The 25,210-nt window shown below is 48.1% G+C and overlaps 3 protein-coding genes and 1 non-coding gene across 9 annotated transcripts in view; 2 read left to right on the forward strand and 2 right to left on the reverse strand.

The window, feature by feature from the left end:
* The first annotated feature begins 826 nt into the window (after positions 1–826).
* On the forward strand, positions 827–18,721 carry ZNF79 (zinc finger protein 79). 3 transcript variants are annotated; one of them, XM_034664563.1, is made up of 6 exons: positions 827–1,218; positions 4,879–4,967; positions 7,467–7,599; positions 8,089–8,187; positions 12,177–12,331; positions 12,467–18,721. In XM_034664563.1, the coding sequence occupies exons 1-6, from the start codon at positions 1,203–1,205 to the stop codon at positions 13,331–13,333; spliced, it is 1,359 nt and encodes a 452-aa protein (XP_034520454.1). In that variant the 5' UTR covers positions 827–1,202; the 3' UTR covers positions 13,334–18,721. The 3 variants fall into 3 exon arrangements, with proteins under 3 accessions (XP_034520454.1, XP_002916372.1, XP_011219448.1); XM_002916326.4 differs by having other exon boundaries at positions 12,177–18,721; XM_011221146.3 differs by lacking the exon at positions 4,879–4,967 and having other exon boundaries at positions 828–1,218; positions 12,177–13,476.
* Positions 15,293–18,665, reverse strand: RPL12 (ribosomal protein L12; the record flags this gene model as incomplete). The annotated part of the gene is given in 6 exon segments (NM_001304867.1): positions 15,293–15,404; positions 15,767–15,853; positions 16,429–16,510; positions 16,832–16,930; positions 17,961–18,034; positions 18,598–18,665. Coding segments are annotated over 6 exon segments (491 nt in total), but the record flags the coding sequence as incomplete, so codon positions are not given.
* Positions 15,938–16,066, reverse strand: LOC117803202. The gene has a single exon (XR_004626894.1). It is a non-coding gene; the product is annotated as a small nucleolar RNA SNORA65 (small nucleolar RNA).
* Positions 18,722–18,743: 22 nt separating the features above from the next.
* Positions 18,744–25,210, forward strand: part of LRSAM1 (leucine rich repeat and sterile alpha motif containing 1) — a 38,023-nt gene continuing 31,556 nt past the window's right edge. The window contains exons 1-8 of one of the 4 annotated variants that reach the window (XM_019796472.2): positions 18,744–18,875; positions 19,255–19,411; positions 19,702–19,858; positions 21,624–21,730; positions 22,157–22,213; positions 22,766–22,810; positions 23,848–23,925; positions 25,058–25,126. In XM_019796472.2, the coding sequence (XP_019652031.2) occupies positions 21,659–21,730; positions 22,157–22,213; positions 22,766–22,810; positions 23,848–23,925; positions 25,058–25,126 (321 nt within the window). In that variant the 5' untranslated portion in view covers positions 18,744–18,875; positions 19,255–19,411; positions 19,702–19,858; positions 21,624–21,658. Of the gene's footprint in view, positions 18,876–19,192; positions 19,484–19,701; positions 19,859–21,623; positions 21,731–22,156; positions 22,214–22,765; positions 22,811–23,847; positions 23,926–25,057; positions 25,127–25,210 lie in introns of all 4 variants that reach the window. The other 3 variants (XM_034664554.1, XM_034664555.1, XM_034664553.1) reach the window with 3 other exon arrangements.

The following is a 25,210-nucleotide window of genomic DNA, read 5'->3' on the forward strand; positions in this document are numbered from 1 at the left end:
CACCTTCTTAAAGTCAAAATGCCTCAAAACTGAATTAGTGATCGGAAAACTGCAGGAGTGGTGAATCATTTTCAACGGGCAAGAGGGGAAAATGTCATCAGTGCTCTGAGGAAGCCCATTGAAATATCCTCTGGCTCAGCACAGAAGCCTCCAAGGGATAGAATATTTAGGAATCTCCTCCCGCAGTAGTGCTGACGGAACACTATTAACACTATTCGGGGCTTCTGCCCCTGAAATTACTGAAGTTCCCTCCTGCTAATAGATTTTTATATTCTTCGAGTTCCAGGGTACCAACCCGTGGCTGCCCTGTTCACAGTGAGCGGCCCTCCCTCCTTTCCTTTACTCTTCCCAAACTTTGGGTACGGCTCAAAAGGACCCTGAAGGTGGTTAGGGTTAGCCCCTGAGCTAAGGCCGCGTTAAGAAAGGACCCCCGCGACGCAATGTTCCGGGAACGCGGAACCACGGAGGAGAAATGAGCAGAAATCACGCTTCCAGCACCAGCGTAGGTCCGCGCCTGCGCTAGAACCACAGCTCCCAGGATCCTTCGCGGCCAAGTTCCTTCCCGCCTCAGGTGCCTCCGCCGTGGGATTCCGGTGGACTGAATGACATGTGGACAAAGCATGATAGATAAGAGATTCCGGGAGCAAAAACAGGCGGAGCCTCTCTGGGAAGTACTGACCACAAGGGTGTATAGGTCACAAACCTGGCACAGAGAGAGAGAGAGATACGTTTTGGCCAGGAGCTGAGCTCGGAGACTTCTGGGAAATGGAGTCCCGTGGGGCGGGAAGGTCCGTACGCATGACCGGAAGTGGCGCTATGGAGCGCGTCCTCTTTGGCGCGGGAGCTGGGCCTGGCGTTTAGCAGTGCCTGCCACTGCGGTTTCTGAGCTCGCGCTGGTAGCCTGTAGCGTTCTGGGGTACCCGGTAGCGGGTTTTTCCACGGGGCGTTCTGCTTGAGACCGAGTCGGTGGTTGCGCCACGGGCTCCCGAGCCGCGAGGCCTGGCTGCCGCTGGAAAGACTGAGAGACCCGGCTGGACGGGCCCGCCCCGAGCTCCCAGGGCCCAGCTTCGCAGGCTCCCACCCGGCCTCTGAGGGGAGAGACCGGAGAAAGAGTCCAGCCCGGGAGCAGTCAGAGCAGGCCTGCAGAGCGCGGCTGAGGCTCAGAGAACTGCTGGGAGGCGGTGGCGCGAGGTGGGACCCAAATGCTGGAGGAAGGAGGTGAGAAAGAGTGCTAGAGGGAGCGGTTTGCCCGAGATCCGGCGTCTTGTCCAGCCTGCCCACTAATGCAGCTGTGTGACCGGGACCAGAACTCTGCGGTTATCCTTTCCACAAGTGGTTGGAGATTACCTTTTTTTTGAATAAAGAATTCTAGGGTCGAGGCGCTCAGGCCTGACTAATCTGAGTTTCCTACTTCTTACCCCGATCTGCTTGATGCACCGATGGCATTTGTGAGTCGGGAGAAATGGACCCTGGGAAGGAAAAATGGGACGACCCAGGGTCTCCTGTTGTTTCTGACGTTCCAGCAGTTCTTGAAGTAGCCAGGGATTCTCAGAACAGGAGCCTTGCGGCTCCACGTGAGATTGAGGGCCGGTTCAACGCAGTTGGACTGTGAAGTCGAAGACGATATTTGGGAGTTTGGAATCAGAAGGCTAGGATTCCTGTTTAAGCTATGGGGTGCCAGTTAGGTCTTTTGACCTGTGTTTCTTCATGGAGGACCTCGTTTACCTCTAGGAACTGTAAGCATCAAATAACGTTTTTGAAAGCATCTTGAACAATCCATAGAACAGAACAAACGTGTATGTAATCTGCACCACCGAGATCTGTGCCATCCTCCCCCAGATCAAGGGGTCCCTTTATTGATCTGTAACTCTTCAAGTCCAGTTTCACATCCAGCATTGTGTGTTGTCTTCCCCCCAGAGACTTGGAAGGAGCAAGCAGGATGGTATCACCCTCCCGGTGCTAACTACCAAAGGACATGAAGGTTTAATGGAGTTAGGTACAACTCAGTAACATAAGGTCTGTACTAAGACCAGTATCCAGACCTTTGTAGTTCTTTTTCTGAGGGCTGAACTACCTCTTCTATTATTATTTTTTGAGCTATTAGCTCACATGCTATAACATTCATTTTTAAAGTCTACAGTAAAGTGGCTTTTAGTATAGTCACAAAGTTGTGCAACCATCACCACTATTTAATTCCAGAACATTTTCATCACCCCCAAACAAAGCCCATACCCATTTCGTCAGATCAAACTGGGAGTGAGGCTCCGTGCTGAGTGTGCAGCCAGCCTAGGATTCTCTCTCTGCCTCTCCCTCTGGCCCCCTTCTCCACCCCCACCCCCGCCTGCCCCCATGCGTGCTCCCTCTTAAAAAAAAAAACAAAGAAGCAAAACAGAGCCCACACCCATTAACCATCACTCCTCATTTCCTCTTCCCCTAGTCTATGGACTTCTACTTTCTGTTCTTGTGGATTTGCCTGTTCTGAACCTTTCATAAAAACAGGATCCTAGAATATATGTGTCTGGCTTATTTCACTTAGAATAATGTTTCAAAGTTCATCCGTGTTGTAACATGAATGAATGTACTTCATTCCTTTTTGTGGGTGAATATCATTTCGTTATAGGGATATGCCACAATTTGTTCCTCCATTGTGGACATTTGTGTGGCTTCCAGTATTGGCTATTACGAATAATGCTGCTGTGAACATGTGTGCACAGGTTTTTGGATGTGTTTTCATTTCTCTTGTTTGTGTACCTAGGAGAGAACTGCTGGGTCGTATGGTACCTCTGTTTAACTTTCTGAGGACCTGCCACACTGTTTTCCCCAGTGACTGCGCCATTTCACAATCCCATTAGCAGTGTATGAGGGTTCTAATTTCTCCATTCCTTATCAACATTTGTTTTCCATCTTTTTTTTTTTTTTTTACGATTTTATACATTTATTAGAGAACACAAGCAGGGTGAGGAGCAGAAGGAGAGGGAGAAGCAGACTCCCTGGGAGTCTGATGCGGGGTTCAACCCAGGACCCTGGGATCATGACCTGAGCCAAAGGCAGCCACTTAACCAACTGAGCCACCCACGCGCCCCATATACAAGGTTTTGATAGCGTGAATGTGAGTTCTCCAACTTGTTCTTTTTCCAGTTTCTTTGGCTTTTCTGGGTCACCTGCATTTCTAGATGAGTTTTACGATCAGCTTAATCAATTTCCATTAAAAAGTCACCTGGGATTTTGGTAGGGATTACATTGACTCTGTAGATTAATTTGGTGAGTACTGCCATCCCACCGTTATCATCTTCCAGTCCATGAATCCATAGGATGTCTTTCCATTTATTTGTATCTTCTGTAATTTCAACAATGTTCGATAGCTTTTAGTGTACGTGTCTTGCATTTCCTTTGTTAAATATATTCCTAAGTGTTTTATTCTTTTAATGATCTTGCAAATGGATTTTTTTAATATATTTCATATTTGGATTGCTCATTGCTACTGTATAGAAATATGGTTGGAGAAACGTCTATTCAAATCCTTTGCCCAATTTTAATTGGGTTGTCTTTATATCCATCTTGTATCTTGCAACTTTGCTGAATTTATTTGGCTGTGATAGGGCTTTTTTGTGTGTGGATTCCATAGGATTTTCTTTTCTTCTTCTTCTTCTTAGATAGTTAGTTAGTTATAGCAGAGCTATTTTATTTTATTTTTTAAGTAGGCTCCATATCCAGTGTGAGGCTTGAACTCATGACCCTGAGATCAAGAGTCACATGCTCTACCAACTGAGCCAGCCAGGCGCTCCAGGTGTACAAAATCATATCTACTAATACTGATAATTGTACCTCTTCCTTCCCAATCTGGATGACTTTTTCCCCCCTTCCCTCCAGTATAATACTGAATAGAAGTGGTGAGAGCAGATATCCTTGTCTTGTTCCCGATCTTAGGGGAAGGTATCGGTCTTCCACTCTTAAGTATGATGTAAATCTGGGTTTTCCGTAGTTGTCTTTTATCAGCTTGAGGATGTTCTCTTCTCTTCCTAGTTTATTGAGTGTATCTTATCAGGAAACGGTGACAGATTTTACAGAATGGCCTTTTTGGTGTTTATTGAAGTGATCCATGTGGAGTCTTCTTTTTATCACCTTGGTATATCATGCAGATTGATTTTCATCTGATGAACTCGTCTTGTCTTCCTTCGATGAATCCCACTTGGTCGTTACCTCTCTTGATTTGGCAAATGTCTTAAATCTGCAGAGCCACTTTCTCCCAACGAACTGGGCAGTTGGCAATATTTGTAAACTGTGTCCTTACACCCTAGGCATTGTGCCAGCTGCTTTGTCTGCATTTTTCTTTCATCTTCCCAGCAACTTTACAAGGGATTATCATTCCCATTTACAGATGAGAAAAATGAGACCTTTTTTTTTTTAAAGATTTTATTTATTTATTCGACGGAGATAGAGACAGCCAGCGAGAGAGGGAACACAAGCAGGGGGAGTGGGAGAGGAAGAGCAGGCTCACGGCGGAGGAGCCTGATGTGGGGCTCGATCCCAGAACGCCGGGATTACGCCCTGAGCCGAAGGCAGACGCTTAACCTCTGTGCCACCCAGGCGCCCCAGAAAAATGAGACCTTTAAAGGTTATGTGATTTGCACACTGCTGGTGAGTGGGGGACCTACGCTGCTGGAGAGTCTGTTACTCTAATGACTCGCTGCGTCTGAGTGAATTGATGGGATTCTTGAGGCAGGAAGGGGAATGGAGAAATCGGTCTGCAGATTCAGCCCGAGTGCCCTGCACCGTGCAATGTCCTGGGAACCCCCTTCTTCAGAGTGAGAATGTAAGACTCTCTAGCCTGGTGAGCTGTAACTCTTAAGCCTCGTTGGTTTCTCTCCCTTCCTCCAGAGCCGCCTTCTCCAGACACTGCCCTTCCCCAAGACGAAAGCACAGGAGATGAAGGAATGGCGGCTGGCCTCCTCACAGTGGGGGCTCACGTGAGTTGGAAATTTATTCTCAGAGGCAGCTTCTTTTTTTTGTTGTTGTTGTTTTTAATATTAAAGGGTTTTTTGTTCTTGTTTTTTAATTATAAGAGGAATTCATGTTCATTGTAGAAAACCTGAAAAACATAGAAAACATACCCCCAAATTCACCCTTATTAACCCACCGAGATGAAACATGTAACATTTTCATTTGCATCTTTTCAGTTCTGTTCTTCCTTTTCTTTGTTTTGTTTTTGTTTTTGTTTTCATTTTTTAAGATTTTATTGTTAAGTGATCTCTGTACCCAGTGCAGGGCTTGAACTCACAACCCTGAGATCAAGAGTCACACACTTGGGGCACCTGGGTGGCACAGCGGTTAAGCGTCTGCCTTCGGCTCAGGGCGTGATCCCGGCGTTATGGGATCGAGCCCCACATCAGGCTCTTCCACTATGAGCCTGCTTCTTCCTCTCCCACTCCCCCTGCTTGTGTTCCCTCTCTAGCTGGCTGTCTCTATCTGTGTCAAATAAATAAATAAAATTTTAAAAAAAAGAGTCACACACTTCACCAGCTGAGCCGGCCAGGTGCCCCCATATTCTTCCTTTTCTACTTTCCCAAAATGGGTTTGTCCTGCTTTTAACCTTCTTTTTATTTCCACTTTGCAGAATGTGATTAATATTTCTCCCTCTCATTGAGAGTAGTCTGCAGAATCGTTTCTAGTGTATTCCTTTGCATATTCCTGCTACCAGGGCAGGAACTGTCTTCTCCCCTTTTTCCTGACTAGACTAGGTATTGATCTGTTTCTTTTCCTTTTTAGAAAGTCTCCTCTTGGATTTTTCTCATCAGTTCTCTTAGGAACAGATATTTTTTCTTAGTTTTTGCTTTTACTTTTGTCAGATTTATTTTAAAATTTGATCTTTTAACCTCTTGAGTTGAATTTCTAATTTATATTCTTCCTTTCTTGTTTATATTGAAAGTGTTTGGCTGTGCATCTTATTTTCTTAGCTATTCCAAAATTGTCACTTTGGGTTCTCTGTCTGCCCATTCAGCTGTCTGTGCTCCATGGGGACAGAGTGTCTTTTGTCAACCCAGAACAGCCAGGTGTAGTGTAATTGCAGAACGCAGGGTTCAATGGCTCTATTAGCTCAACCTTATTAATTAAATTGCTCAGTTCTTCTTCCATACCTTTATTTTGTTATTTTGTGTTAACCCTGCTAATGCCTGAGTTATTTTGACATCTCATAGCTGTAGTATTTCAGATCTCTTCTTGTACTTCCTACAGTGTTTTCTTTATTAGTTACATACTGTTTGTTACATAGTTCATGACACTTCAATCTTTATGGTGGATTTTACTCTCTTGACTTTTATAAAATGACCCAAATGTTTTAAATATTTCATGGTTTTAAAAGAAAACCCTTTTTGTCCCATTGTACTATATTTCTTAGTAGGAAGGATGGATTGAAGGCCAGGTAAATTAGAGGTCATAATTTGGAAAGTGATTCTGGCTTCAAATAAGGCAGTGACGGGGCCATGGAGAGAGATGTGTGAACGCTAGTGATACCGTGGAGGAAGGTGAAGACAGTGATTTGTGGGGAGCCGCAGGAAAGGGGAAGATAACACCCAGGTTTCTGGTGTGGCCCACGAGATAGGTGAAGGTACCATTACTTGCACTGAAAACAGACAGAAGGCCTTTCTCACCTCCATGCCTTTGCTCGTGGTGCCTCCCCTGCCTTAGATAACCTTCTCTTTCTCCATCTGACAACCTTTCTCCTTCAAGTCCAGCTCAGCAATCACCTCCTCTCTGTGGTCTTCTTCCATCCCCCATGCAGGATTCCTTCTCTGTCATCCTGGCAGCTGGTCTGCCCGTGTCTCTGACATGTTACTACCGGTGGTGCATATATGCCTGGCTCTCCTTTTGTACTACTGTGTGATATCCGAGTTCATAGGAACATTTATTAAACACTCTGAAAAATTGAGCTTTCACATTTCTTTCTGGTTTTTCATTGCATAAACTTACACATTCTAATTTTGTTTTGTCTACACTGGCTCTTTTAGTTCCCGAGCACCTGTTTCTGCCCAGTTCCTTCTTTTATATAGAAATAGCTGTATATGTACTCTATCCATTTACATATAAAGTCTGTCAGCGTTGTAAACATGCAAAGAGACTGTATTTGATTTATTTTTGTGTGTCAGTATCCATTATAGTGTTAGGTACATAGAAAGTGATCGATAAGGGTGCTTGGTGGCTGGCTCAGTCAGTTGGGCATCTGCCTTTGGCTCAGGTCATGATCTCTGGGTCCTGGGATCAAGCCCCGCATCAGGCTCATTGCTCAGTGGGGAGCCTGCTTCTCCCTCTCCCTCTGCCTGCCGCTCCCTGTGCTTGTGCTCTGTCAAATAAATAAATAAGACCTTTAAAAAAAATAAAAAAGAAAGTGATCGATAAATGTTTTTGAGTTGCCCAGAGCTGCCTCATGTCCTAAGGCCAGTGGGTGAGACGGAATGTGCTTGTCATTTCAGGGGTCCCCGCCCTTCAGCAACGTGACTGTAGCTTTTACCCAGGATGGGTGGAAGCACTTGATCCCTGCTCCAAGGGGAACTCCAAAGTTCATGGAGGGGATACCAGAAAATGCCAGGAATCTGGTCCTGCTAGGTAAGGAAGCCATGTGAAATGCAGAATTGACTCGGTTCGAGTGTCTGTGGCTCCTTCGAGTGTTGACTGATCCCGAGTTGCTCTGACACATTGAAGGGATGGTGTTTATTCCTCCTGGGTCTCTAATGAAAGGTCTGTGCACTCCTGCTTGAGAAATAGGTAGTTTCATTTGCTCCCCTGAGACTGCAGCTCCCTGTTTTCTTATTTCCCAGGAAGGGTGGGGTGACCTTCAGGCCAGTTCCTCCATATTCAGTAAGTTCCTGTTTTTCTAAATAACTTGCTTTAGGGGCTTAACTCCCTGACTTGACCCCTCATCTGTCTTAATTACTGCTGCATCCACCAGTGCCTGGGACCAAGTTAAGTGCTTAATAAATATTGGTTGAATGAATGAAGTAAATGACCTAACTGGTGTGTTTCCACTTCCCCGAGTTCTGGGTGGCTATTTATACTTCATCTAAATCTCTAAAGCCCGTTTTTCCCCTTGAACAGGACTTCCAGTTTCCCAGCCCGACATGAACTCCCAGTTGGAACAAAGGGAAGAAGGCCCATGGATGCTGGAGGGAGGAGGCCTGAGGAGTACCTGTCCCGGTAAGTGAGCGGGCACCGAAGCCAGGGAGTCTCGAGAGCGAAGGCCCTTTTAAAATACACATTAGTGCATTTGATTATTTTAACAACCCCATGAGGTAGATATTATTACCCCCATTTTACAGATGAGGAAATTAAAGCTGGGGGAGGCCGACTTGCTGGTTCAGAGCTTCACGGCCAGCAGGTGGCCTGGCTGGGCTTCGAAGCAGGGTCTCTCTGATTCCAAAGCCCACTATTCCACACCTTTTCCTGGCAGAGTTCCCCTGGGCTGGGAGAGACGTTTGGGACCACAGGTGGTGTTGCTGGCCTCTGGGGGACGGAGAGTCGTCTTTGCAGGCCGAGCATGTTCTCTGCTTGGGGTTCACCTCACTGAGGCTCTCAGGGGCCCACCTCTACCCGTCCCTCCAGCTGTGGCACCTGCTGCCGCTGCCCTCTCTGGCCCTTCCTTGGCTGCCTTCTCTCCCTCTACGTGACCCTGCTAGAATTTCCTAAAGGGCTAATACTGACAGTCTCAGGAGAAACCAAAGGGAAGCCATAGCTGCTGTGTATCTCTTGCTCCTCGTCCACGGCTGCTCACTCCACGGCCAGCTTCACGCTTCCGCCCCCTGGCAGGGCCTCAGAAGCTTCTCCCTGGGCTTCCGGCCACTTCTGATGTTTGGAACTTAAAGCATCAGAAGTATAAATGAACTTAACAACTTTAAGGTGACAAAGCTTTAAATTTGTTTAAAAATGTAGCCTAATGCTTTATAGCTTACTTTCTGATTCTCCTTGCTGAAAAGCCGTGAAAATAAAGCCTCTGGCAGATTTTCTGCACAGTCGATCAGAACGCTTCTCCTTCTCATCTTACTATCTACTTTCTAAACAGCCTGTCACACATTACCTCAGCCCTCTTGTTACTCCGGAACCACTCAGACTTGCTGAAATCTTTCCTTTACGGGAGTCACAGTGGTCCCGCTGCTTCCCTCTCAAGGCCCTCTGCTGCCAGCCCCATTCCTGCCGTGCGGGGCCTTTTATCCCGGGCGGTAGGCCCCACGTAGAACTTCGGAAATGGAATGTGGTATGATGTGGCTAGGGCAATGGCTGCACTTTTCTGGGAAACATTTTCATCACAGCCCCAGAGTTTCAAGATCCTAAAGAGGTCAGATCAGCACATGATTAGAAACAACTTGGGAAGGGGTGTTAGCACCGACGGTCCCCGCTCTGAGGTATTAGAGTATTGGTGTAGACGCAGGTTTGGATGTGGACCCCCCATGAAAGATAGGCTTCAGGTCCTGGCTTACTACTTATGAAGTGCACGGATTCAGAGTAAGCCACTAAATTATGTGGTCGCTTGTGTCTCTATCTAAAAAATGTAGATAACAAAATCTTACTTTACAAACTAATATACATGTAAAAGAGTTATCAGCTGTGGAGTGCTGTATTAGCCTTATGATCCTGAAGTAGTTGGAGAAAAGTTTCAGTTTGGGTATTGCAGTAACTAATACCTTTAGAAAAATGTACCGTTCTGGGTCCCTTATGTGTGTTGTTGTTGCTGTTTTTGTTTTTTGTTTTTAATTTTTATTTATTTACTTATTTTTAAAGATTTTATTTATTCATTTGACAGAGAGAGGGAACACAAGCAGGGGGAGTGGGAGAGGAAGAAGCAGGCTCCCAGCGGAGGAGCCCGATGTGGGGCTCGATCCCGGGACTCCGGGATCACGCCCTGAGCCGAAGGCAGATGCTTAACGAATGCGCCATCCAGGCGCCCCCGGGTCCCTTATGTGTTTTAACTCATTTAATCCTCACAGTAACTCTGTGAGCTACATTTACAGATAATACATCCAAGAAGTAGATTAAATAATTTGCCTGCGATCAGGGAGCCAGTAAGAGGTGGAGCCAAGATTTAACCCAAGCTAGCTGGGTCAAGATTCCATGCAGAAATTCAAATAAAGGTCTCCCAGAACTAACCTTGCTATTCTCTCCTCTAAGAAATAAGGTAGAAACCGAAAGAATCTTCAGGAAAATTGACCATTCTGAAAAGAAGCTCCATAGCCCTCCCTGAAACTCCACCCCCTTAGTTCAAGCCCCAGTGCCAGAGACAGGTGCAAGGGGCCTTATGCTTCAGTTTCCCAATAGTATACAGTACTCACACTACAAAGTTTTCTCTTAAAATGAGGGAGATCCCAGAAAGGGTTATGAATCATTAACTCTTCTTTTAAAAAAAAACAAGGGGCACCTGGGTGGCTCAGTCGTTACGCGTGTGCCTTCGACTCAGGGCGTGATCCCCGCATTCTGGGATCAAGCCCCACATCAGGCTCCTCCGCTATGAGCCTGCTTCTTCCTCTCCCACCCCCCTGCTTGTGTTCCCTCTCTCACTGGCTGTCTCTCTCTCTCTGTCAAATAAATAAATAAAATCTTTAAAAAACAAAAAAAAACCCCAAAAACCTATTTTCTGATGATAAAAGCAATGTTATTTATTCTGTTTAAAATGACTTTTTTCTAGTAAAATAGGTTAATTTGAGATTTGGAACAGGATTAAAAAAAATCAAGGTCCCTTGGGGCACCTGGGTAGCGCAGTCGTTAAAGCGTCTGCCTTCGGCTCAGGGCGTGATCCTGGTGTTCCGGGACCGAGTCCCACATCGGGCTCCTCCGCTGAGAGCCTGCTTCTTCCTCTCCCACTCCCCTGCTGTGTTCCGTCTCTCGCTGGCTGTCTCTCTGTCACACAAATAAAATCTTTAAAAAAAAAAAATCAAGGTCCCTTATCATCCCATCACACAGAGGTCCCCTTCCATCTTCTTCATATAACAAAATACAGTGATATATTTTTGTTTTCTGAAGTTTTTTTTTTTTTTAAAGTAATTTCTACTCACTCCCCAAGATGAGGCTCGAACTCATGACCCCGAGATCGAGAGTCAGAAGCTCTAGCTACTGAGCCGGCCAGGTGCCCCCTAATGGGGAGGCTCAGACCAGAGCTTGCACATTTTTCTGAAGTAGAAATAACTGTGTAAGTTTACATGCTCCTTTTTTCATGTAACAGTAGGTTTCTTTTTATCACTGTATATTCTCCGAAAGGTTTTTATAACTTTTATTATAATACTGACATTGGAAAACATTAGAAAATACAGATAAGCATCGAAGAAAATAAAAATTGCCCCTGACGCCACAACCCAAAGACAACACAGTTTACACTCACACCGTGTATCTTTGCAGTGTTTTCTCAGTAAATACCTTTCTGCAGGAGGAACTATAGTGTACCCATTTCAGACGTGGCCTCTTATTGCTAAATAGGGTCCCTCTGTCGGCTATACTATGGTCTTTCCTTTATTAAACATCTATTTAGGTGTTTGCTTTTCTTTAGCAAATAATGCTGTGAGCACTTGTCAACACAGCTTTGTGTAATTTCTTATTCGTTCCTTAGGATAGATTCTTACAGGTGCGGTTCTCATGTCAGCATTTTAAAGACTCTTGACACATGCAACCAGATTGCTGTCCAGAAAGGTGGTCCCAGTGTATGCAGTCACACCAGCGTGTGAGATCTCATGACGCTGCACCCCTGACCAACACTCTAGAATTCTGAAATCTAGCTGATTCGATAGGTGAAGAATTCATCTTGCTGGCATTGATCATCAGCTTTTTAAAGTGAATTATTTAAACCTGGTAAGCAGATGGCCCAAAACCACGCCAAGAATTGTGAGACTAACGAGACACGTGGAGACTGTCCAGTAGTTACCAAAGCAGGGGACAGGGTCAGAAATACGGAAGGGAGCACTACGTCGGAGAGCAGGGTAAACGTTTTGGAAAGGGAGGAAAGCATGCTAATACATCTGAGGAGCCATCTTGGTCAATATTTACGGTTTAGAACAGAAATGTGAGGCAGCTGTTCCGGGTGCAGGGGCTGGAGCATCAGACCTGTCTGCACAGGAGCTCGGCCAAACTCCATCAGCCTTTTGTATTTTGGTGGTACCTTTTCTTCCACTGAAGGGGGGGAAAATGCTTTTCTAAATATTTTTCAGACTGGAAGATTATGTCTGACTCGCCACCCGAGCATGGCATTTCTGAGGATTCACTCCAGGACACAAGTGTAGCGCTGCCCCCTGGGGAGTCCGAGCACAGGAGCCGCTTCAACCTGAGACCAGTCCTTTCTCCACAACAGAGAGTTCCTCCAGAAGTGAGAGCCCAGAAGTGGGAAACACACACACAGAGCTTCAGAAAGAATTCCCCTGTAATTAAGCCCCACAGAGCAAAACCATACACATGTAGCGAGTGTGGCAAAGCCTTCAGTTACTGTTCTTCCCTTTCTCAGCACCAGAAGAGTCACACTGGGGAGAAACCCTACGAGTGCAATGAATGTGGGAAGGCTTTCAGCCAGAGCTCGTCTCTAATTCAGCACCAGAGGATTCACACCGGAGAGAAACCCTACAAATGCAGCGAATGCGGACGAGCCTTCAGCCAAAATGCAAACCTCACCAAACACCAGCGAACTCACACCGGAGAAAAGCCCTACAAATGCAGCAAGTGTGAGAAAGCCTTCAGTGACTGTTCAGCCCTTGTTCAGCATCAGAGAATTCACACCGGAGAGAAGCCCTATGAGTGCAGCGACTGCGGGAAGGCCTTCCGGCACAGTGCAAACCTCACAAACCACCAGAGGACCCACACGGGGGAGAAGCCGTACAAGTGCAGCGAGTGTGGCAAGGCCTTCAGTTACTGTGCCGCCTTCATTCAGCATCAGAGAATCCACACCGGGGAGAAACCCTACAAGTGCGGCGCGTGTGGCAAGGCCTTCAGCCAGAGTGCGAACCTCACAAACCACCAGAGGACCCACACGGGAGAGAAACCCTACAAGTGCAGCGAGTGTGGGAAGGCCTTCAGCCAAAGCACCAATCTCATCATCCACCGGAAGACCCACACTGGGGAGAAGCCATATAAATGTAACGAGTGTGGGAAATTTTTCAGTGAGAGCTCAGCCCTTATTCGGCATCATATAATTCACACGGGGGAAAAACCCTACGAGTGCAATGAGTGTGGGAAAGCGTTTAACCAGAGCTCATCCCTTAGTCAGCATCAGAGGATTCACACTGGTGTGAAGCCCTATGAATGTAGGGAGTGTGGGAAGGCCTTCCGGTGCAGCTCTGCTTTTATTAGACACCAGAGACTCCATGCTGGAGAGTAACCGGAGATAGGACCAAAGTGGCTGGGGACCTGGCAGGAAATGCAGGTAGTTTGAAAACACCTGGAGACCTCAGACTTTTACAGTCTGGCTCAGAGCCACGTGCAAAAGCACCTTGAATAAATAGTCCTGATTTTACATATGCAGGTGGAAGGTCTCAGGAGCTCTCTTCTTTCTCAACCCTTCAGGAAGCAGCAACAACCCAACTCAAATTATACTGGCAATTTACCTTTATTCAGTGAGGCAAACTTTTTTGTATAGCAAGCACTGCAGAAACCTTGGTTTGTAAGGAGTCAGTGATCAAGAAGTGAAGGACTTGGTTCCTTCTGGAGGCCAGGTATTTTGGTGATGGTTCTTGAATGAGGGCTTTTTAAAGAACCAACACTGGACAGGAATGAACAGTTTCTCCAGAATAGGGCCAAAGAGGATTTGGGGGGAGTGATTCAAGTGAAGATTCTACATGCTACTATCTCATCGGGTGGGGGAGGGATATCCACTCTTTAAAGCTCTCTATAGGAAAATCTAGACACTGCTAGGCCCAGTCTCTACATGAGATGTTCAGAGGAAATACCCAGAACAGGGTGAGGGTGTCCGGAGGAAGCCAGTGAAATGCTTCAGCAAGGTATACCGCACCCTCTTTGGAGCCCCAGGACGACCTGATGCCTATCCTCTTTCCCTTGTTCACAGGCCAATGGGTCCTTCACTTCTCTTCCTAGAGTGGAGGTTTCCTTTAAAGCAAGATTTTCATTGTTGGCCTTTCTCCCTTGCCACGTCCTAGGACTTGTCTGACATACCAGCCTCTCACCCAGCCGGCATGACCTCCTCTCCACAATAAATCCTTGTGGTTTGGGGTTAGGTAACCATTTGACTTCAGAGTCAGATTCAACTATCACCCCCCAAGGCCTCTAGCTTTGGTTTCTCAGTCACTTGGCACAGGTCCTGGAAGGCTTATCCTTCCCTCATTCACCAGTGTTCTAGGGTAATCCCTCCCACCACAGTTCTCCAACCCTGCCTGTGGGGGAGGGAGGATTAAAACCCACCTGCTTTAAAGGCCTAGTGACAAAATTATGTGGGCAGTACGAACAATGCCAAAGACATTAAGTTCTTGGGTTAATTATTCCTAACCCCCCCCATTAGGCTGGTAGCCAGAAGCCCCTCTAAGATACTCAGGTGTCACTCACCCCAGTACCCAGGTATCTTGGTTCATCCTTCCATCCACCACACACTTAAAAGTAGAAAGGAGTGTCATGAGCTCAGTCAAAAGGAACAGAACTAATTGAAGAGAGACTCAGGAAAAGCAAAAACATGCCATTAGAAAATAACCCTTAAGAACTCAAGATAAAGGTCAGGTTCCTTTGTTTCCCATCAGTGCTTCTGAAGCACGGCTGTATACTGAACGGACAGTGAAGGCTCGTGTGCACGAAGGGCCATGGGCCCCTAGCCCACTCGAGACTTTGACTGGGATAGAGATTCCTTGCCATGTATTCATGTTGAGGTACAAGTTTTCTTTTGGGGGAAGAATTTTATTCTTATGAAGAGTTCTATGCATATACATGGCCTACAAAAAACCCGAGACTTCCTTTCTAGGTGTCTTCTCTAAGCTAGTCCCATACAGGGCAGCAATCTGTCACCCAGAAGGAGCTCATTACCCAGATAGCTGCTATTTCCAAAGGTTCTGCCACCCTGGCCCCACGGGCCCACCATCCGACCACAATGGAGCTAGTTCCCCCAAAGAAGAGGCTGCATCAAAAGGTCCACTGGCTGTCAAATGATCCTTTATTGAAATATTTTCCTTTGTAGTTAACTCTGTGGGAAAGAAAAAAGAAATGTGTCAATAGGACAAAAAAAATCCACACCCACTACTGACCATTTCTAGAACTGTTCCATCCTGTCTCCATGAATACTTTATCCTTCCTCCCGCTCTTGTCCTGCTTTAGGCAAGTGAAACAGAAGTCACTTACAGCTGGGCATTCCACTGCACCACTGTTGATGTCATCTATGATGTCATGAGGGTGGCGGCCATCAACATTGCAGCCCACAGACTGGGCTGTCCCCAGGATCTCTTTAATGGTTCCTAAATTAAGAAAATAGCATCAGAGGAGCTCCAGTCCCTCACAATCAGATAATCACATGAAAAATACTTGGGAGTTTCACAGCAGGGAAGGAGGAACTAATCCTATTTTATGGAGTGACATTCCTGCTCCTCCAATCCAATCCAAGATTCAGAAATCCATTTAGTTACATAAGGTCTAAATGCAAAGTCTCCATAGGTCGCTTGATAACCAGATTTAAACACATCCAGCCCCATTCACTGATGTCAAGCCATTCTGCACCCCAACTGTGGGTCTTACAATAACGTCCCTTCAAACTGGGAAATGCTACCACAGTGAATACACCCCATATAACAAGCCAGGTGGTTCCATGTTGTCCACTTACCAGAGAGTTCTCTGGCTAAAGATCGGTGTCGCATCTGTCGGGCAATATTGACAATCTCATCAAAAGTGATATTTCCACTGTGCTTAACTGCAGAAAAGAAAAACAGCATAAGCTTGGTCACAACCCAAGGCCAGAGCAGACCACATCATGCGCTCCCTCATCTTTATTCCAGGCTGTTCCCATGCTTTCGGCACAGAGTCATCCACATGAAGAACAACCCTGTTTCCTAAGCTGGGGTTTACTATCAGCTCACCACTGGATTGCACCAGCCGACAGAAACTGACCGGGTGCAGTGGCGGGTGGCTGGAGCAAAATCAAGTCTTTGCCAGTATTATACAGAGGAGACGGTTTTAAACATGAAAAAAAGGCACGTTTAGGTCACTGGGGTTAAGCTGTTCAGAGCATTCACCAGCTCACAAGTGGTCTGATTACTGTTGTCATTATCACGTACTTCACCCTACTGTTTGCCTCCTGCATGCGCCAACCCCGTGCTGGGGACTGGGAAGAGCCACATGACACTTCCCGGTGGTGCCTGGCTCTCTTAACAGGTTATCAAATCCCTCTGCATGACCCCAGGTGTCATTAAAGGGAACACATGCCGCTAAGTTATCACACTCAGTAGACACCACCACTCACAAATTACCAGGAAAAAGGCCACTCACTGTTTTTCTGCTTCTTTCTGTCTCTTGGTGGTTCCTTGAGGGCTTTGATAATCAGGGCAGAGGCAGAGGGTACCACTTCAATCTGCAAAACAGAGTCTCCATGTGAATAAGCCCTACGCCACCCTCCAATGACTGTCAATCCTGCCATGCACCCTGGCTCTCAAAATACACGGGCCAGACTGGGTTTGCTGTACATTCTTGATATTTTCACCATCTGAAACATGTCCTAGCCTGAGAGACACCAAGTGATTCCCCAATGTCACACAAGTGACGAGAGTTAATATTAGGCCCACATCTTTGCTTTCTTGATCCACACTCTCAAAAAAGCCTTCCCCACATTTAGAATTGCCCTCAGCTCACCACTGGTGGCAGGCGGCAAAAACCTCCCCCTCAAACCAAGTACCTGGGCCTGTCTGTTCTGAATGGTCAGTTTCACAGTAATCCTTAGACCCTTCCAATCACCGGTTGCCTTGGCGATGTCATCACCAACCTTTTTTGGAGACTAGAGAAAGAAAGGTGTATCATCACACTGTGCTCTAAGTTTAAGTGCAGTCTGAAAACCCATCCCTCCCCCTTGGCCAACACCCCAAGCCAGCACACAGGGTACTGTTTGAAGCACGTTAGCTGCACCTACCAAATTAAGGCATGGCTATCACAGGGGCAGACACTGGAGAGATGAGGCTAGAGGTGAAGTTTGTTTGGGGCTGCAGCCCCAGGGTCATAACATGGCAAAGTTCCTTACCTACCTACCTACGCTCCCATAAGGACCCATGCGATAATGTACGTATTTCCAAGGCTTGTTACATTCAAATCACCTAGAGAGTTTTAAAGACACCAGGTTTCTCCAAGGACGGGAACTGGGCATTTACTACTTAGACTTCCTAATGACCACCAGCCTAAACAGGAAAGATGTTCAGGGGTGCCAGCTAAATGGTGAGCCAAGGAAACGTGCCACACCGGTTAAACAAGACCATGTGGGAACAATGTTTGGTTCAGGAGACCAGTGGCCGAGGAATAAAAGCCTAATGATAGTCAGTGAAATGCAAGCTCAGTAAAAGCATAAAACGGAGAAGTGGGTAAACGGGGATCATCAGTGAAGCTCGTCATGTTAACGCGGTATACAAGCTACTATGTAAGTTCACCAGGATCTTAACCACACCCCATTTAATCTTCTCCACCGATACTTAACCCTACCAATGATAAGCCCATTTCCCTGACTAGAAAACACAGGCTGCCCAGTGTCACTAAGCTACTCTTCCAAACCTTCCTGCAAGACCTCTGGCCCACCCCTCAGGTAGGTCACAGTTAAGATCTTGACCCTGGGGAGAGAAGCAGCACCCTGCAATCTAATCTAGTACATGACCTTACCACGGAAGCACTTCCACTTCAGAGGCTCAGAGGTGTAGTAGGGGTTTGCCTCAGATCCTCGCAAGCGAGGAAGGCACCTCAGATCCGGGCTCGTCTGCACAAGCCAGGGCTGAACTGCTTTCCTTCTACAAGCTGAGAAACCGCCCTCCACGAGGATGACTTACCAGACCCAGCGGGCCGATCTTCGGGGCCAGGGCAGACGTGGCACCGACCTCGCCACCGGTGCACCTCAGGTACACTGGGAGAAAGAAAACATCAGTGTCGCTGCAGAGGGAGCCCCAGCGCTACAGCCTTCTCTCCGAATCTTTCTGGGGCTGGCCACACCACTTGTCAATTTCGTAACAGCACCAAGAGCCTCAGCAGGGAGTCAAGCGGGCGAGCCGCCTCCTCCCTGGCGTGGACCGCTCCGGGCGCCACGTGGGGCAGCGGTCTTCGGCTGACCTACGGCTACCGAGGCCTGCACCGGGCCGGCGTGGAGGCAGCCCGGCCGCCGGCCAACCCAGTGGAGGGGGGAAGCGCCCGGGCACGAACCTTACCCTAAGGCGTGCGGGCTGCAAAGCCACCACGGGTCGTCCGATCCTCCCTCCCCATTTACACGTGGGGAAGCTGAGGCCCAGAATGAGTCCGAGACTCGGCCAGGACCTCACAGCGCCCTGATCGCAGCGCTGGAAAGGCCTCTAGCAGGCAGCAGCTTAAAAGCCCGGCGTGGGAAAGGCAACGGCGGCTGGGCCGGAGGCCCGACGGGCTGCGAGGAGAAGAGATGCTCCATCTCGCAGCCCCAGCCACATCTAAAGCACGCACCGACTTTGATCTCGTTGGGGTCGAACTTAGGCGGCATGGCGGAGGTGGCTGGTGTCGGATGAACCCGGATTCGGGACGACCGAAGACAGTTGCACCCTTGCCTCCTCCGAGCCGAAAGCCAAAAGACCGGACGGGTTTCTGACTGCGCCGGATATAGGCAGGAAAGCGCGACTGTCGCGAGAACCGTCGGCTCCGCCCACCCTCCCAGCGACGCCCTTTCCGCCATGTTGCTTGTGGGCAGGTGCCTGAGGCTGACTACTGGAGAACCCTGCTCCGGGGTGAGTTGTAACTAGGGGTTCGGAAGAGGGGATTCGGGGAGGTTCGCCTGGGGGGCAGACAAGAGAGGGCTGCTCCAGGGTCACGCTGTTCTGTATTCTCCCTTATCGTGAGGGTCACCCTTTGGTCCCGGTGGCCCAATCGCAAATCCCCGCCCCTCCCCTAAGGGGTCCGCACCCCGGTTCCGAGACCCTAGGACAGTGGCGACCCCCGGCCCCCTTTCAGCTCCCTCGTGATGTGTGCATTTTGACTATCGAAACAATTTTATTCGGGTCTGAATTTGGTCCAACTCTTAATTCCAGTATTCTATGGTTCTCAGAGTCTCAGACTTCGTCATCCTGGTCTGCATGACTTTCTGAGATTCTGAGTTTCGGTCCCCAGCTCCTGCGTTTGGAGGACACCAGACTCCGGCTCCACCCGGGCTCGTGCCCGGTGGTCTGCGACCCGGTGTCCATGACCAAGCCCTACGAATGATCTGCCTGCCTTCGGGTCCACCCGTGGGAAGGAGCATCGGTGACCTGTCCACCCACAAAGCCAGGTGGGGCTCTCCCCACTCCAGCCTGGGGAGAATGGGTGTGGTTCTTCCCATGGGGCTGGACGTCGGGGGAAGGTATGGATGAGGGTGGACATCGGTGAGCAGGTTGGGAAGAGCTGATGTTATGGGAGGGCTGGAGAAGAGATGGTCACTGTGGGGGAGGTGGTGGGAGGGCTGGATTTTGGGGAGGGGATGAGAGAGGGTTAGTCCTTGGGGAGCAGAAGGGTAAGACTTGTCATCAGGGAGGGATGGGGGAGGGCTGGTTTTAGACTATTCCCCATCCCTGCTGGCAGGTGGGGTGACAAGAGGGGCCTGAGCCAGCTCTGCAGGTTGGCAGGCTCCCCGGACTGCCCACGCCCCTGTGGGCGGAGACCTGTGATCTCTACCCCTCCCCTTGAGGGCTGCGTCTTCTTCAAACTGCATCTTCTCCCTAGCTGTAGTGCACTCTGGGTAAGTATTTGTCAGATGTATACTGCTCTGTGGCTGACATTGATTGAGCAGTGATTATGTGCCAGGTAATGTGCTATGAATTTTACATATATGAAATCACTGGATCCTCCCAGAACCAGGTATTGGTAAGATTATTATACAGAGAGGAAACTGAGGCTCAGAGAGATTGAACAAAGGTGACATGGTTGGTGGATGGCAGAGCTGGGATTCAAACCCAGTTAGTTATATTTTTTTCTTTCAATTTTTTATTTAAATTCTAGTTAGTTAACATATAATTTAATACTGGTTTCGGGAATAGAATTTAATGATTCATTAATTACGTATAACACCCAGTGCTCATCATAACAAGGGCTGTCCTTAATACCCATCACGCATTTAACCCATCCCCCACCCACCTCCCTCCATCAACCCTCAGTTTGTTCTTTATCGTTAAGAGTCTCTTACGGTTTGCCTACCTCTTTTTTTTTTTTAAAGATTTTATTTATTTATTCGACAGAGATAGAGACAGCCAGCTAGAGAGGGAACACAAGCAGGGGGGAGTGGGAGAGGAAGAAGCAGGCTCATAGCAGAGGAGCCTGATGTGGGGCTCGATCCCATAACACCGGGATCACACCCTGAGCCAAAGGCAGATGCTTAACCGCTGTGCCACCCAGGCGCCCCTGCCTACCTCTTTTTTTTTTTTTTTTGCCTTCCCATATGTTCATCTGTTTTGTTTCTTAATTTCCACATAAGAGAAATAATATAGTATTAGTCTTCCTCTAACTTACTTATTTCATTTAACATTATACATTCTAGCTCCGGCTATATCATTGCAAATGGCAAGATTTCATTCTTCTTCATGGCTGAGTAATATTCCATTGTGTATATATATACACAACATTTTCTTTATCCGTTCATCACTGGATGGACATTTGGGCTTTTCCCACAGTTTGGCTATTATTGATCACGCTGCTATAAACATTGGGGTGCGGGTGCTCCTTCCGATCACTACCTCTGTGTCTTCGGGGTAAATACCTAGTAGGGCAGCTGCTGGATCATAGGGTAGTTCTATTTTTAATTTTTTGAGGAACCTCCATAAACCCAGTTACATTTCATCTCAAAGCCTGTGCTGTTAACCATAAGCTTCCCTGGATGATTGCTTCCGGGGCCCATTGATATCCCTTATCAAGCACTGATATTTGCAGATCTGGGTAGGCAGTAAGCACCTGGCGTCTGAGTTCAGGACACTGTAATTAGTGTGGGCTAAGGTATTCGAGCACGAAGGAGTTGGGCAAACCCCACAGTATCAGGACTCAAAGGAGCAGAGCTCCAGACTGGTTTTGCTACAATCCAGGCCATAAAACCAGATCACGGAGCTCATCTGTCCGTTTCATCACTTTAAACTGGGCTGTGGTGACAATCAGATGGCACAGTAGCTGTGAGAGTGGTAAGGTGTCTGAGGACGGCCTTGGAATTTTTGTTCAACTAAGAGATCTCTTTGCTTATGATGTAGCTGATGCCACGTTTGGCTTGCCAATGCCGCTCTGACAGTGTTTCAGGAACTAGAAGTGATTCATCAGGCCCGTCTGTGACGCATTCTCAAAGAGCATCCTTAGAAAGACCTGCTGTGCTGGGCTCATGGCACAGATGGGTGGCTGAGATGGACGCAGACGCTGCCATCAAAGGTCACACAGTCCAGCAGACGAGCTACGTGTTCTGTGTCAGTGTGCTGCCTGTCCCGGGTGTGACAAATTCCCCAGGCCCTGATTTCTGTCCTATGCCCTAGAGTCCTGAAGATTACTCCAGGGGGAGAAAGAAAGAATGCCGCTCTTCTTCCGGAAGCGGAAACCCAGTGAAGAGGCTCGGAAACGCCTGGAGTATCAGATGTGTCTGGTGAGGGAAAGTGGGTTTCCTCTGAGTCCCGTCTCCACCTCTGCCCTCATGGAATGGGGCTCCACACTGCCCCCAAACAAGCCGCATGCTCCCTTTTTCCCATCTGCCTCCCTGACCCCCAGAGGCGATCCGTGACTCAAAGCAGACCAGTGAAGGCTCCTGTCTGGAACTTGGGAGTGCCTTCCACTTCCCTCCCGAGGGAACTGATGGCAGTTGTCATTACTTGTTCGTTTGCTCTTGCGTGCTGGACCCCAAGCCGCGCTGAAACAGAGATCATTGGTGCACCTCCAAAATGGATTAGTTGAACCAACCGGTGTCTGTGGTCTCTTACAGCTGCTTGATCCTGTGTTTCTTTGGCTGGTTTGTCTGCTCCGCAAGGGTGTTTTGTTTGAACACATTTTTTATTATGATTCTTTTTATCCTCAGGCAAAAGAAGCTGGGGCCGATGACATTCTTGACATCTCTAAATGTGAGCTCTCGGAGGTAAACTGGGGCTGGTGTTCTGGCTGTGAATTTGATCTGTCCTTTTTTCTTGGATCACATGTCCCTGAGAAAGACAGGTGTGGACTGGGGCTTTTAAAACACCAGAAGCATTAGTCAGGTGAAGTTGTCTTGGATTTTGTTCTTGTTCAAAAGAATTGAGATGATCGGTGGCCTCAACATAGCCTATGAGAATCAAGGAGTCTAGAAAATGTACCCGCAGATTTCTAGGGAACTGGAAGAATCTAGGTTTCTCCATCCTCTGCCTAGCACCAGAGATCTTTCTTTTGCCCCGATAGAGCTCATGATGGGGATGGTGTGTGCGCCGGGGCCGGGCAGGGCAGTCTCCTGCCAGCTGATTGCAGGGGAGGGTTGGGGAGGGCTGACCACATCCCAGCAGCATTCCTCACCAGCCTCGCCCACCACCCTCTCTGCTTAGCGCTGCCCTACCCATGAGGATTTGTTCACCTCCTGCCCCATGTCTCCCTCACACGTGTGCCACTCAGAAAACAAAAGGCAGGAGGGAGGCACTGACTCTTCTTTCTCTTATCTTAGATTCCATTTGGGGCTTTTGCAACATGCAAAGTTCTACAGAAGAAGGTGAGGGGGATCTTCGTTTTCATAGACTCATTTATTGCACATTTACTTGTTTGAAATCAGGTGGGACTTTCAGGCACTGTCTTCTTGGCGTAGACGTCTCCCTTCTCCTTGATTCTCACCCTCTCAGCTTGAAGCAAGTGTTTGCACAGTTAGAAGAGTTGGGTTTGGTGTCAGACGGTCCTGGGTCACATCCTGGCTTTGCCCCTCGTGAGTTGGGCAACTTCCGCCAACTCTGACATCCGTTTCTTCATCTATGAAATGAAGACATTCCTAGTTCTAGTTCTCTCACAGAGGCATCATGAGAGTTAAAAGAGTGACAGGTAGGGAGGGAGGTAGATGGAGACAGGAATGCACCGGGTATGATGCCTGCCACAGTGAACACTGGATGACCTCATTGTTCACAGTAACGAAAGCTGTGCTTATTTCATTCTGGTCACCCAGCTGAGATTAAGAATGGAATGAATGAATTTTCAGAAAGGCATCGCAGCTTTGACGTAGACAGCTAAGAACATTCTGAGTCATCTAATGGAGGGAGGTAAAAAGTGTTCCATACCAACGGCCTGGTGAGCTCCTTGACACTAGAAGTTTCTATGCAGGGGTCGATGCCAAAAAAATAGCAACAGATGACCCGGACTGAGCACTGGACCCCAGGCCAGCCCTGGGCTTAGTGCTTTTTGTCTGTTGGTTTGTGAATCGTACAGCAGCCCTCGGAGCCAGGTACTTTCTTATTCTCTATTCGCCCCGTGAAGATGCTGACGTGAGGGAGGTTAAGGTGAGGACAGCTGCGTGGGGACCCTTCTCGGGATGGAAGGCAGCATTAGGCCTGGAAGACCCCTTTCACCCTTGAAATGACAGGCTTTCAGGTCATCTGACTCCACACTGGGAGGCTCTGCGATCCCGAGCCACATCCCCCACTGCGGTGTCTGGGGGAGCGGAGAGCACCGGGCAGCCGGGGTCCGCAGCGTGTCCTGCACCAAGCCGGCCCCCTGCTCGCGGCTGCACGTGCGGCTAACGCGCCACAAATCTGTCCCATGCAGGTGCTGATTGTGCACACGAACCACCTCACTTCCCTGCTCCCTAAATCCTGCAGCCTCCTGAGTCTCGTAACCATCAAGGTACTGGGGCCCTTCTGCCAGGGGTCAGGGATGCTGCCCGGTGTACCACGTGACAGCCAAGCTCCCTCTGTTGAAGTTCATGCCCGGCGGGCCTAACCGAACGGTCAGGCTGGGGCTGGGTTAGCACAGTGTGGGGGGCACCTGAGTGCCGTGCATGGGGTGGGCTTACGAAGAGAAGCAGCCACAGGTTGCTTGCCCACCAGGTAGAGAGGCGAAGCCTAAACCCAGGGCAGGTGAACTCACAGAGAGCGTGAGACTGATGGGCCCAGACAAGAAGGCCCCAGAGCAACGCCAGGCGTCATGCGGTCAGTGAGTGAAAGCCCCGTGATCTGGGATGCCTTCCTCCTGACTGTCAGCCTCCCCAGGACAGGGACTGGGACGTATTCACGGTACACGTGGCCTGTGACCTCAGGGTTATTCCGGCTCATGAACGTGAGCTGTGACAGTGGGTACACACAGTAAGAGGGAAAGGATGGCAGCCCTGGGCATCAGAGTGGTTTTCGTGGTGAACTCTGGTCTGTAGGAGTTGGGGTGGTTTTTACTTCTCTTTATTGTTCTGGTCTGACACTTGTTATTTTTGTAGTGAAATAACATCTTATTCATTTTTAAGTATATATTTTATACCTATGGATATTTCTATTTTATATATACATAAATGAAACATACTTACATACTCACAGACATCATTTATGCCTTTTTTGCTCATCTGTATTGCTCATTTGTATTGTTAAAAAAATGAACACAGTTAAGCAAAGGAGGGAAAATGCCTGTCGTCTCACACTCCGGAGATGCACCGTCCGTATATTATTGCATATTTGGTAGTCTTGTCCTATGTAAATATGTATATGTACTATGAGAGTTTTCCTTTTTAACATGAATACTTATCCATACCATTTCATAGCAAACTGTTTTCACTCAACAGCTAAAAATAAATATTTGATAAGAAATAAATGGTATATTCTCAAAAAGGAGCTGAGATGGAATGATCACGTAGTTGGAGAGGAAGGGCTGGTGTTGTTTCAAGACCAGAGGCGGGAAGAGGCCCCGGCGTCTTCTCGCCTCCCTGCAGCCTGAAATCTGCGGGCTCTCTCAGTTGGCGACTGTGACCCCGAAGCTTGTCTTCCTCCTGCAGGTGCTGGATCTTCACGACAATCAGCTGTCAGCTCTTCCTGACGACATAGGGCAGCTGACCGCCCTCCAGGTATGGCTGCAGGACACAGAACACCTGCCTCTGATTGCAAGTGAGAAACTGCCCGAGCCTGGAGAATTCTGGCTGGGCTCTGGC

Source organism: Ailuropoda melanoleuca, chromosome 7 (assembly GCF_002007445.2).
Source record: "Ailuropoda melanoleuca isolate Jingjing chromosome 7, ASM200744v2, whole genome shotgun sequence".
Classification (NCBI taxonomy): Eukaryota; Metazoa; Chordata; class Mammalia; order Carnivora; family Ursidae; genus Ailuropoda; species Ailuropoda melanoleuca.

Coding starts and splice junctions, on each gene's coding strand:
- ZNF79 (XM_002916326.4), top strand. Junction 4,968..7,466: donor TCCTCACAGTGGGGGCTCAC/GTGAGTTGGAAA, acceptor TTGTCATTTCAG/GGGTCCCCGCCCTTCAGCAA. Junction 8,188..12,176: donor CCTGAGGAGTACCTGTCCCG/GTAAGTGAGCGG, acceptor AATATTTTTCAG/ACTGGAAGATTATGTCTGAC.